This window comes from Sinocyclocheilus rhinocerous, unplaced genomic scaffold (genome assembly GCF_001515625.1).
Source record: "Sinocyclocheilus rhinocerous isolate Xijiao unplaced genomic scaffold, SAMN03320098_v1.1 scaffold666, whole genome shotgun sequence".
Classification (NCBI taxonomy): Eukaryota; Metazoa; Chordata; class Actinopteri; order Cypriniformes; family Cyprinidae; genus Sinocyclocheilus; species Sinocyclocheilus rhinocerous.
The window spans coordinates 95,054-108,839 of record NW_015661984.1 but is presented as its reverse complement, the minus strand read 5'-3'; the positions used below and the strand labels follow the sequence as shown (position 1 = coordinate 108,839).

At 37.3% G+C, this 13,786-nt stretch overlaps 1 protein-coding gene across 1 annotated transcript in view; it reads left to right on the top strand.

Moving 5' to 3' along the window:
• The window catches only part of LOC107726989 (neural cell adhesion molecule L1-like protein), a 62,296-nt gene that overhangs the window by 27,297 nt on the left and 21,213 nt on the right, over positions 1–13,786 (top strand). The window contains exons 13-23 of the mRNA XM_016536729.1: positions 115–281; positions 357–516; positions 2,098–2,222; positions 2,843–2,944; positions 3,229–3,426; positions 3,730–3,800; positions 4,578–4,800; positions 6,542–6,657; positions 6,886–7,090; positions 7,419–7,541; positions 8,451–8,624. Of these exons, the coding sequence (XP_016392215.1) occupies positions 115–281; positions 357–516; positions 2,098–2,222; positions 2,843–2,944; positions 3,229–3,426; positions 3,730–3,800; positions 4,578–4,800; positions 6,542–6,657; positions 6,886–7,090; positions 7,419–7,541; positions 8,451–8,624 (1,664 nt within the window). The remainder of the gene's footprint in view (positions 1–114; positions 282–356; positions 517–2,097; positions 2,223–2,842; positions 2,945–3,228; positions 3,427–3,729; positions 3,801–4,577; positions 4,801–6,541; positions 6,658–6,885; positions 7,091–7,418; positions 7,542–8,450; positions 8,625–13,786) is intronic.

Below are 13,786 nucleotides of genomic sequence, written 5' to 3'. Positions count from 1 at the left end.
GACTAGGCTACATTGATTCGGTTTTATCAACAGAGCATCTGTATTTCAGTAAAGGCCCTTCCCATGGGCCTCTATTTCAGAAGAACTCTGAAGGGTTCAATGTTTGTTTTGTAGGAGAAGAGAAGACCCAGAGGGCTCTCTAGATGGAGAGAGATATTCTCTCCTGAAGAATGGCTCCCTGCAGATTCACAAAGTCGAGATGGAAGATATGGGCCAGTACAAATGTTTGGCAAACAACTCCGAAGGCACCATGAGCCTCACCACTGAACTTTTCATTAAAGGTTAGCCACCTTCCTTAATCAAAAAGCTTTCTGCTTCCTGATCATTACTGATACCAAAGCGTCTTCTGTTGATAGATTCAACGAGGATCGTCAAACCTCCTCAAGACATGAAGGTCAAAAGAGGATCAATGGCGGAGCTGGAGTGCCAGGTGGAGTGCGATCCCACCCTCGGAAGAGAGCTGGAGATCTTGTGGATGAAAGATGGGATGAATATCCTCTCAAACTTCTCTGAAGGGTGGGTGACCTGTTTTCCCTAAGTAGTAGGATGAGATAGATTGTCACTAATGGTTCAACTTTGAATTCATTGAAGCCATTTAAGTAAATCCTGTTTTCAGAAAGGGTTGCGCTGTCAAAACAGGAAGGATTAGTGTGAGCTATGACATTTTTGAAGTGCAGACATTTTATTTATAGTTTTATCAGTGCTGGAATCATGGATTAAGTACTTACACTTTGTAGTCATGTAACAGAGCCGAGCTAGATGTAATTGTAAGCTTTTATCAGTAATAGTAAGCTCTTATGGGCGAAATGTCTCTCTTGAAAATCAAAAGGTACTCCAGCTAATGAGCAGGAGCTTTAACCTCTTTTCTACTGGCTGGAATATGATGCCCAACAAGATCTTTTGTGTAAATGCAAAAAAAGTGTGTTTTGTTGTTGTGACTGTTAGTTATTTGCTTCCAGACAAATTATGTTTGCATCTCTACCTCAGGTCACCAATTAGCAGGCCATGATTCAGTTCTGTGCTGCAGATTAGTTCCAGTCGAACCACAAATCATTTTTTATTAATTAAAAAAATTGGAGACAAACACTTAGTGAAAATAAAAGAGATGTGCATTGATTGTCATGACAACATTTAACGCAGCTCTTATTTGGCATTTCAAACACAACAAAAGCCACAGATCCGCCTGTGACAATGTGTCTATACCGTCCTGAGACAAACTAGATCACTTCCATTATAATCAATGGAGCTGTCTGCACTATAAGTGGCTGCTTCATTCGACGGATGCCTGGTTTCTATTTTTGTAAGGCTGCATAGCAACTTCAACCACTTTATTTTTCCGGTCTGCCTGGAAATTTGGGAATTGATTGCTTTGAATTTTGCTTTGAAGTTCATCTGTGATTCATAGTCAATAAGACTTGAAAAATATCAGGTCATTTGACCTTTTATGATGATTTTTAAAAAATATATATATCAGGTTGTAGAATGTAGGTTCTAGTTATGTGGTGCGACTCCCACAGAACCTACTGATTATTTGTTAATTAATAACTCATAATATTTATTAAAAAACTGATTACATTGAAAACAATGATTGTACACTCACATTCAAGGTGTAAGGAAAATATTTTAATAATTTATACTTCAATTAATACTTGGTTACATCACATTTTAGAGGCATTCCATTTAAATGTAGTTGAAAATGGTGTAAACAATTTTTAGAACTACATTAAAGACGAAGAATACATTTCTAAGAACTTGCCACATATTTTTCAACTTTTTTTCTCCATCCTGGACACTTTTATTTGTCAATGACTCGTTGTTTTTTGCCTTGTTTTACCATTGACTATTGCTGCCAACATAGAAAGTTACAATAAATATTCCTGGAATGCACATTGCTTATTTCATTCAAGATCTAAAACTATGTAAGATTCTTTGAACATTGTGAAAGACATTTAGAAACTTTGAACTACTACATGAACAAAGTATTTGAGAGTCTGATGTCTCATTTAGGAATTCATGAATTTTAATTTGACAACATTATATCAATCAACTACCAACTAACTGTTATTTTATATTGTACCGTTTTTGGGTTATTTGCAGATATTTCACAGATGATGGAATTCTCCAGATTGTCAATGTGAGCCACAGTGATAAAGGGAAATACACCTGCATTGTTCGAACATCACTGGACCAAGATACAGCTTCTGCATACATAACTGTGTTAGGTACGATTGAATGACCAGAATGAATACCAACTAGAATATGTTATGTTTATGTATTACTTTAATACTACAATAATAGACCTGCTTGGAAAAATATTCAAATAATAGTATAGCAATCTCTGCAAAAGATTGTACAGAAAACACAAACTATATTGTGTAGACTTTGTGATCATTATTGCTCCAGTTATTTCTTTAAGCAATTCTGATTCTCTTTTGAATTGTCTTAAAGGAATAGTTCACACAAAAATGTGAAAACTTTGTCATCATTTACTCACCCTCAAGTCGTTTCAAACCCATATAAGTTTCTTTCGTATGTTGAACACAAAATAAGATATTTTGAAGAATTTTAAAGAACAAAACAGTTGTTGGTCCCCATTGACTTCCATAGCAGTGAAAGAAAGAAATACTATGGAAGTCAATGGGGACCATCAACTGTTTGATTACCAGCATTCTTCAAACAATCTTCTTTCATGTTCAACATAAGAAAGAAACTACAGTACAGGTTTGAAATGACATGAGGGTGATGAAATGATGACAACATTTACATTTTTGTGTGAACTATCCCTTTAAAAAGTTATGATATAAGGCTTGTTTAAAGTGTTTGTGTCCTAAATGTGACACAGATATCCCAGATCCACCGGTTCAACTGACACTCACTGATCTGAAAGACCGCAGTGTGAGGCTCCACTGGACGGCCGCCAGTGATCATAACAGTCCCATAACAGGTAAAACTCCTCCTACAAATGTATTGTACTGTCAGGGTTACAGAACAAATGTAAAACGCTTCCATTAGCGTTCCCTTCATATGTAATGGTACCCATTTTCAGTGCTTCTGAAGCTGGCTTTTGCTTTAAGCAGATTCCTCTGAAGTCGTTTTCATGGACGATGCTCGTACTAAAACATTGCTCTACAATATTTCAAGAGGGCTCCCACTGGGGCCAAACCACAGTGTATTGAGAGTGTGCGCTCTGCATATTCAATGACCGCTGTGCTCTGTTCCTATGACTAGAGTTCATCATCCAGTACGAAGAGAACCACTGGGAGCCGGAGAAGTGGAAGGAGCTTCTACGAGTCGCAGGCAGCCAGTTCTCTGCCCCCTTGACGCTCTACGGCCACATTAACTACCAGTTCAGAGTCATCGCTGTTAATACTATTGGGAAAAGCCGTCCCAGCATGCCCTCCGAAAGATATAAGACACCTCCCTGTGGTAGGGATACCTGTGATCCTTGAAGACTTGCTTTCGTAACATGTTACCATCCAACGTCTAGGGCTGTCCTTGGTTCACCTTGGATTTGTTTGAAGCGTGTCTTTGTGGGGATTTACCCTGAGAAAATTATACAGATGTCTATAAAAGCTCCATAAATTTTAATGCTCTTTTAAGCGAGCGCTGTCTCTGACTATCAATGACTGCATGCTCGTCATTATGTGTGATACACATTGGCAGTGTTAGAGGGCAATGGTATTATTGACTGAGACAGATGTTAAATAATTCATATTCACATTTGTACAGCTCCCGACAGGAACCCAGAAAACATTAAGATTGAGGGTCACCTGCCACATCAGATGGACATCAGCTGGGAGGTAATAAAATGCAAACAGCATTGTCAGACAACCTTAATGCATATGCATATACGCATGGCTTAGAAGCAAAAAATGGCAAATACTTTCACGCAAGAAGGCTTGGGAACTAAAAGCTCCTGGAGCTCCTATGAAGTCTGGTGTCTTGTAGTTTTAATAATAATAATAATAATTCATTACATTTATATAGCGCTTTTCTAGGCACTCAAAGCACTTTACATTGTCAGGGGGTATCTCCTCATCCACCACCAGTGTGCAGCATCCACCTGGATGATGCGATGGCAGCCATAGTGCGCCAGAACGCCCACCACACACCAGCTTATTGGTGGAGAGGAGACAGAGTGATGAAGCCAATCAGTAGATATGGGGATTGTTAGGAGGCCATGATGATCAGAGGCCAATGGGCAAATTTGGCCAGGATGCCGAGGTCACACCTCTACTCTTTTCGAAAGACATCCTGGGATTTTTAATGACCACAGAGAGTCAGGACCTCGGTTTAACGTCTCATCTGAAGGTTTTAAAGCAGTAACAACTTAATTTGCACTGGCAGTCAAGTATATGAGCAAATCTCCTTTCACGAGCCAATTTATGCTCTATTTATGAGTCAAAATTCCTTCAGATTGCAAGTCTGAAAGAAAGCCAAGCGAGGCACCCCAGAAACTAGGTTCCCACACCAGATTTTGCAAACCCATCAGCAAATGTCTCTCGAACTCTTTCATTCTTTCCAAATGCTCAGTAATTTTTGCAGTGCACTGACCCACTTTTCCATTTAATCACCAGCCGCTCTTGCCTGTGGAGCACAACGGTCAAAGTCTGGAATACAAACTGAGCTACAGGCTCATGGGTGTCGAGGACAGTTGGAAAGAACAGATGGTGAAGAGACACTCATTTGTGGTGCGAGACACCCCAACATTCGTCCCCTACGAGGTCAAGATCCAGGCCTTTAACCATCACGGGTGGGCACCAGAGCCCAGAGTGGTGACTGGTTATTCCGGAGAAGACAGTGAGTCAAACAGCATGTTAATGCATTCATCTCACAGTCGTGTGTGACTGCCACGATTAGCCAAAAATAAACACTTAAGATTAGAAGATTAGTTGGGAGAGTGGTTTAATCCACTCTCTACCAGGATCAGCCATTTCTGCTGAGCTTTTACATTGTGCTTTTAGGGATCAGAAACATTCTTTGCCAAGCACTTGTGAGAATATTTTTTGTTTTATTCCATTTTCATATTTTTCCATCTCATGCCCTTGTCTCTAGTCGACATTTGGCATTGTCTTGAGGATGATGCAACAGGTTGGGCTGCTTTTGTCCCTGCTATTCCTGCATCACTGTTTGTCCCTGCTATTCCTGCATCACTGTAGATACACAGAAGCATGGTTGCTTTAGCTGTAGGTAGATCTTGACCGTTTTCATGCAGTTGTTGCAAAGAGCAGGGATGCAAACGTGACACTTTTCAGTGATAATTGATGTTTTGAATCCAAAATACTCTCAGAAGAAATGTGCAAAAATTGTACCTTTAGGGGTAAAACAGTTTGTCACTGGGGCAGTACCCACAAAGGGACAGCTTTGTACCAAAAGGGTGCATATTACCCCCTAAAGGAGCGCCTTCTTTACCCCTAAAGGGTGCATACTACTGTAAGGTACTACTATGCAGCCTTTACGGGTAAAGAAGGTACAAAGGTGTCCCATTGAGGGTACTGCCCCAATATCAAGCAGCTGTATTCCCAAAGGCACAATTTTTGCACTTGTTTTTCATCCAGTGTAGGTCCTTTGTGTGATTCATGTAAATCTGACAAGTTTTTGAAATTGGGATGAAATGAGAACCACTACTTTTGAGTTGTCAAAAAAGTAAAAGCAAAAAAAAAAAAAAAGTCCTCTTAGCTTCTGTGCTTAAAAACGCAAATGCTGCCCCACATGAACATCTCTGCACGTGAGTGAGTGTGTCGCTTATAACATGCATTTTAAAATGCAACACGTTACCATCTTCCTAAATTTGCGATTAAAATTGTTTATAAATCTGTTTATAAATCAACAAAAAGTTCTCTCTGCGGTTTTCTGTCAAAGCAAAAGCTCTTTGGGTTATTGTTTAAAAGCAAAAAAATCAAGGCATACATAAATTAGCACTGTAATTTAGTATTACAACAACAACAACAACAATAATAATAATAATATTAAATACTCATTTTTGTATTTTTCAATACAGTAGTAATACATGTATTTATTGGTTTAATCTTATTATTAATAATAATAATAATAATAATTTAATAATAATAATTATTATTAATATTATTATTATTATTATTATTATTGTATAGTAATATTAAATGGGTTCCATAAAAACAGTGTGAATGTGGCCTAAGACAACTGAAGTAAAACAGAGTCTAGGTTGAGTTTTTCACTATATCCTATATCCACTATATCCCAATATATTCGTAAATCCACATTATAAAACTAAAGGGGGTTGCATCTTTGTCACTTTTTTTTTTTTGCCCAGTGAGTTTGCATCCCTGAAAGAGCCTTTCCCATGTACCCACATATCTCTGTGGATAGCTTCATGTTAGCATGTGCACTTTTCCTGGAAACAGTCAGTGTGTCATTTAATTACAGTCCATTTTTTTCCTCGGTGGCTCTAGTTGCTTGAGGAAATGGTTGTGTGTGTGTGTGTATTTGTGAGCTGTTACCCTCTTGCATCAGTTGGGAAAGTTTAGCCTCAAACAGATCTGCATTCTGTTGGCCTTTCCAGTGCCCTTGGCGGCTCCTGAAGACGTATCTGTGGAGGTGTTGAACTGTACGATGCTGAGGGTCAGCTGGTCACCGGTGCCCCAATCCGCCTTGAGGGGCCATCTTGGAGGATACACTGTGAGTTCCCAACCCCTCCAGTTCAAAGGTCCTGTGGTTCTGGACAAAAGCTGATGGTCATTCAGCAACAAACAAGCTTGTTTGTAGCATTTAATAGACTCCACTGTGTGTTTCCTTATTGCCTTTTTTCTCTCTCTGCCTCTATTTTCACTCTTGGTTTCTTTTCCATAAATATATATATCTCCTCATCAACACCCTATTTCTCTTCCTTCCGTCAATTGCTCCCAGGTGCACTGGTGGCAAACTCAAAGTCTGTTGACCTCTAAGAGAATTCCCTCAGAGAGACAGTCTCTCACCATGCCTGGAAACAGGAGTCGCACCATGGTACCGGGACTGAAGCCATTCTCTGAATATAGCCTGACTGTCAACGTCTTTAACCGGAGAGGGAATGGGCCCAGCAGCAGTCCCATCTCTTTCACAACTCCACAGGGAGGCAAGAATGCTTTGACAGTAGACACGTTTTGAAATTCAGTGGTTTGGGCATTTGCTAAGTTCTTGTGTAGATTCAGTTGAATTTTACACAGTTTGTTGTTCACCCAAATGTACTGCTGAACATAATAAGACTAATTTAGAAAGGAGGTGCGAAAAGAATGACATTGACTTAATTGAAATACAATGCAATGCTATTTCAGCAGTTGAACTAAGGTTATTGTAGGTGGTTATTAAATTAAGCCTTTTTTTTTGCACTGAAATACAGCGCCAAACAGTTTTTCCTAATTTAAGGTACATACTGACCAGTAACGCTTGACATCTTCCCACAGTTCCTGAGCAACCTCCCATCCTGAGAGCCACAAACTTTCAGAAAGACTCCATCACGCTGGTGTGGGCGCCTCCGCATGAAACCAACGGCTTTCTCACGGGATACTTGCTGCAATATCAGACAGGTATGACTCTCACAGATTTATCTCATGTTACATCATCTGTCTCAGTGAATTTTATATAATCAGTGTTTAACTATACTATATTCTGCTGTATATATTTCAAGTTTGGGGTCAATAACATTGTTTGTGTTTTTATAGATGTTTTTATGTTTTTTAGAACAGTTTTATGTTCACCAAGGCTGCATTTATATATTAAAATAATACAGTCAAAAACAGCAATACTGTGCAAAAATACTACAATTTAAAATAACTGTTTTCTATTATAATATATTTTAAAATGTTTTTTTTTCCTGTGATGGCAAAGCTGAATTTTCAGCATCATTACTCCAGTGTCACATGATCTTTCAGAAATCATTCTAATACGCTGATTTGTTGATTTCTAACTATAATCACAGGTAAAAAAAACAACAACAAAAAAGTTGTGCTGCTTAAAGAACGTGGAAACGTAATACAGTGTCTTTATTTAGATTTCCTTGATGAGCATAAAGTTTGAAGAACATTGTTTCAAGCATGAAAATGCTTTTTTGAATCTCGACTTAACTTCATTTTATTGTTAAGGATAGGGAGTACGTAGGTTTTTGTTTTCACTAGATATGATAGTAAATCCATCATTTTTAATTACGTAAAGTATAGGAAGAACCCCATGACAGATCTAGACAAGTGGTGCTGGGGAGGAGGAAGGTTAAAGAAAATTATCATCATGCTGGACAGTAATATATAAAGTTGCGTAGACAGAAAATAGAGATCGACTGGCAGATTGTGACTGTGCATTTATGCATTTATTTGAAATAGAAATCATTCTGTCATTTTTGAATAAAAGTATCACTTTCTTTAAAAAACTTCTTACTGACCCCACACTTTTGAAGGTTTTAAATCTTTTAAAACTCAATAATTTTCTTGTTTTTCTTGTAGTTAATGAGACTCTGGGTGAGCTGAAATCTGTGAACATCAGTGCATCAGATACAACACAGTGGGTCTTGCGTGATCTGCAGGAGGACAACTGGTATACGTTCTACCTGAGTGCGTGCACACAGGTGGGCTGCGGGTCAGCCATCAGTGAGGAAGGAGGCACCGTCTCTGAGGCGTGTAAGTGTGCCCGGTAGCAACTTTAAGCAGAGTCCCAAGAGCTATAATGGATCTGGTATCAGAATCTAAATTGAAGTGCCCATGCTGAGACACAAACATCTGATACAAGCAAAGTTAGTTGTGTTCTAATTAGCACAGCCGCAAGGTGTTCGAAAGTGATTAAGCAGCAGTTACAGAACTCTTAAGTTGCGGTTGGCAAGATCTTGTTGCATAAAGGAGAATGATTAGATTATTGCTAAAATGCAAAACTCATAGTGATCTGACGAACAAAAGGGTGTAATGACCAATACATTGACCAATCAATGAGGTGCCTCAGTAAAAACAATTGCCTACTGATGTGTTTTTACTTACTGGATAACTGATTTTGCATCATCGTCACAGTTTTTCTCTAGGCCACAATTTTGTTACGAATTGCCTATTTCTTTCTGTTATGCTCATATTCTCATTCTCCATGGGTTTGTTTAAACTGATCTGTCTTCTTATCAACCAACTTCTGTTTCTCATGAACTAGTTACAATGCCCGAACATTCATTTCCTGACGTTTCTACAGTCTCAGCTGAAACTTCGACAGAGAGCTGTATGTATCACATACTGTAGTTTATAGCATTTTGCATAGTTGTAGTAGTAGTTTCTATTTGGAAAATGTAACATTTTGAAGCATTTCAAATGCCTTCTGCCGTTTTCAGTCAGATAAATGCAATTTAAAGCTAATTTATCAGTAAAATATGTCAACTTTATGGACATAAAACCTGAAGTGATTTATCTTATTATTATATTTGTTTTATTTTTATGTCTCTACTGTCTTTTTAAGATGATCTGTCAACATCTGAGGTGACATCTTCTGAGTTGAGTATGTACCAGCAGATTTGTAGCTATTTCTGTAAACTGAAAAATGAATTAGTATATTAACTCCTACATTACTGTCTACAATAACTCCAGATGAAGTTATTAGTTACATAAACTCATAATGGCATGGGAAAACATTTAGGTCTTAACATTAGTCATACTAGTAATAGTGCCAGTAGTTGTAGCATTAATTTTAGTCACATAAATAGCATCAGTTATCATTGTTGAAATACAAAAGGCCCAGCATAACTCTATATTCAGTGAAGTTGATTATTGTGTACATTCTGCAAAATGAGCGTAGTCCTCCATCAAAAATCCACATAGTGACAGCAGGTTCAAGTTTACTTCAGCTTGATTGCTGTTGGCATTTGCTTTTGTCTTTTAAGAGCTCCTCTGTGAGGCAGTAGTACTGTCCCTGAGCCCCTGCTAAAGACAGCAAATACATGCTGTCTTTATCAGGGTTGACAAAACCAGTCTCGCTGCTGACAGGAACACATCACTCAACGGTGTTCATTTTGTAAAGACCAGCTGTATACTCATAGTACAAATGCAAAAAAAAATAAAAATTAGTAACTGTCAAGCTTTGACAGTACTTTTCCCTTGTTAGGCCCATTTATTTTGCTGTCCCGCCAATGATTAGTTGCATTTTAGTATTTGCATTTAGCATTGTTTTTTCCCCTGCTGTCCATGACTTGGGTCACATGGGTCATTTTTGAGTCCCACTGGTTGATATAAACTGATATAAACTATTTAAATTAGTTCCTATTCATGTTTATTTGACACTATACATAATGATTTCATGATATGCAAAATATTTTTTTTTCTGGACAGTCTGGACAGGGACATTAAAATTTTCCACTGCTGCAGTCAATTCTACTGGGAAATGAATGTGGTCTGAACTCTGTCTCTCTCTTGCAGGGCAACCTTTCTCTTTCACCTCATCTAATACAGACACTCCTTCTGTCAATACCACCTTTCATACCTTAGGTATTCATCCATTCATCTACCTAAACAATCATTTTCATAACTCCATACTTAAGTGAAATGGACATTTAGAGTCAACATGAAAACTTGCCTTACGATTTTGTCTAAAATAAATATCCTCTTTCACTCTGAAATGTTACAGAAGAGCTGGTTCATGTTGACTTTAACAATGTTTTCATTCAGATTTCTATATCACTGTATTATTTCTGTAACACATTCCTGTGGTTACGGGTGGACTTGAATTATTTTGCAGGAACTAACCTTTTGAGAGTCTTTCCTGTCTTTTGTTCTATATCTTCTTCTCTATGTATTTCTCTCAGTTGTGCTCAACATATCCACCTTTGTAACTGACACCTATGCAAGAATCAGCTGGAGAACCAGAGGAGAACGTTCTGATTCACAACTCTATGTTGCCATAATGAATCACAGTAAGGATCTTACTCTTTGAACTGATCTGTCAGGATCCAATGTTTGCAGCATTGTGTAGATTGTAGACATATTTGTAGCGTAGTTTGGAAAGTATCATTGCGGGCTGCAACTAAAAACTATTTGAAATATTTTAAATCGATTAATATGATGATTTCTTACATTAATTGGCTTTTCAACATTTTGATCAATGTGCAAATTTAAATATGTATAATGTACTGTATATATTGTATGCAAACATGTAAATATAAAGGTTACGATTTAAATGACAATTTAAAAGTTTTCCATTTGAAATTAACAGTTTATATTACCAAAACAGAATTTTTTTTTTTTAGTAATTCCATATTTTTTCCATAATGTTCAATTAATTATTTGAAATAAATTTATTTCATATTTTAAAATAGCTGTGTGTTGTAGAAACATACACTGTAAGGAAAAATCTGTAGAAAATGCATAATGACCTAGCAGAAATTTATCAGTACCTTTTCCGTTGAGTTTAAAACAATACAATGAAATGCATAATTAAAAATATGTGTACAATACCTGTGTACAGTTAATACAGAAAATCCCTAACAATTTGCTATTTAAGAACTAAAAGAGTTCACTCAGCAGTTTCAAAATCTGCGGTTTGACTGCAGACCTTACTTTACTCATGATTCATGAATAAAAACAGCCATTCTGTTCTACACTCTTAAAAATAAAGGTTCTTTATTGGCATCAATGGTAATATGAAGAACCTTGGACATCCATGGAACCTTTCAAATGCATAAAAGGTTATTTATAGTCGAAAAAGGTTAATTAGATTTTTAAAATATTCTTCAAAATAGTTATTTTAGGAACTGTTCACTGAAAGGTTCTTTTGGGGACCAGAAATGGTTCTTCTCTATGGCATCACTGCAAAAACACTCTTTTGGAACTTTTATTTTTGAGAGTGTAAAGAAAATAATGAGGGCTAATTCCCAAACATTTTAGGACTACAAATTGAACATGTCTATTTAAAAACTGAATTTGATGTCCAACAACAACAATTTAATTACTCATTCTTCCTCTATTACGCTCTGTTTGACTGACATACATGCTGGTGCTTACATTAAGAATTTAAAGTTTAACGATGACAGTGACATTTAATTACTCACTTCCTAGCAAATGAACAAGGAAATGAACACATTAAAAATATAAAATTAGAGTAACATTCTAGCTAAAAACCTCTAAAACTCGCAAAACAGCCCAAAATCCAGACCAACTGATAATGAAATTCATTCTCTGCTATTTTTATTGTGGATCTTTATTTGCAGCCCTTTTACTAATCTTACTCTGTCAACTTTTCTAACCTTTCAAAATGTTGCTTTCTATCATATCTATCATATCATATCACTATCATAGATATCTCCTCATTCTGCTGGGTTGTGAGCTAACACTATCTGGTTATGCGGTTATTCCTTCAGGTGATGGTATCTGGCAGCTTTCAGAGGCTTTAAATACATCTAAAGGTTTCCACCTCGTTGAAGGGCTCAGCCCAGGAACTGTGTACACAGTCCGGCTGCAGGCTTCACACAGGGTTGATGTCCCTAGCATTTTTGAAGAGGTTTTAAAGACCAGGAAAGGTGAGAAGTCAGATAATTTATCCTTTAGAACAGCATTAGAAGTATCACTGACATAGTATAGTATGTGATAGTCTTTCTGTGGGTGCATTAGCACTAGGGGTATATAAAAAAGGTCTCCCATTCCATTGAGCAAGCAGTTTTTTTTTTATATTATACTTCACAATTATAGGTTTACAGAATGTGCTGTAAGAAATAAAGCTGTGAAATACGGGGAAAAACAGCAGCTGTGGTTGCCAGAATTTTACCTAAAAAAATAGTCGCAACAGTACATCATGGTAACAAAAACTGAATATTTTGATAACTGATATAATGTTAACGGGATAGTTCACTGGAGATCAAAATTAATTTTTGATGAAATCCGAGAGCTTTCTGACCCTGCATAGACAGCAATGCAACTGACATGTTCAAGGCCCAGATCATTAAAATAGTCCATGTGACATCAGTGGTTCAACTCTAATTTTATGAAGCTGCAAGAATACTTTTTGTGCACAAAGAAAACAAAAATAATGTCTTTATTCAACAATTTTCTTCAGTCTTTGATGCACGTTCACGACAGTAACACGACATATGCGTGTGCATTCCTCTGCTTGTAAACAAGATGCAGCGCATCCGAGTTCTATGTCAGAACACAGCGTCGGGATACTCTCGTGAACACACATCGAAGACTGGCACTGAAGAGAAGAAATTGTTGAATAAAGTCGATATTTTTGTTTTCTTTGTGCACAAAAAGTATTCTTGTAGCTTCATAACATTACGGTTGAACCACTGATGTCACATGGACTATTTTGACAATGTCCTTTCTACCTTTCTGGGCCTTGAACATGGTAGTTGTGTTGCTGTCTAGTAAGGGTTAGAAAGCTCTCGGATTTCATAAAATATCTTAGTTTGTGCTCAGAAGATGAACAATGGTCTTACGAGATTAGAACGAGATGAGGGTGAGTAATTAATGACAGAATTTTCATTTTTGGCTGAACTGGCCCTTGAATATTACATCCTTCTACTCTGTTTTGTATCTGTATAATATACTGACAACCACTGTAATAATAGAGGCAGTAAAAGAGACACATGATGAATTAGAGTTCACCACAAGTAGCTTAATCTATGAGCAAACTGTATCTTTCAAAACCCAAGTTCCACTCTAGAATAAATGACCTGAAGACCGTAAGGTCATTGAAGACTGTAAAACGTCTCGGTTACATGTGTAACCCTCGTTCCCTGAGGAAGGGAACGGAGACGTCACATCAGTGACCGACGAATTGAGATTTCGCCAGAGAGACCAATCCACTTCGAGTGTAACTAAAC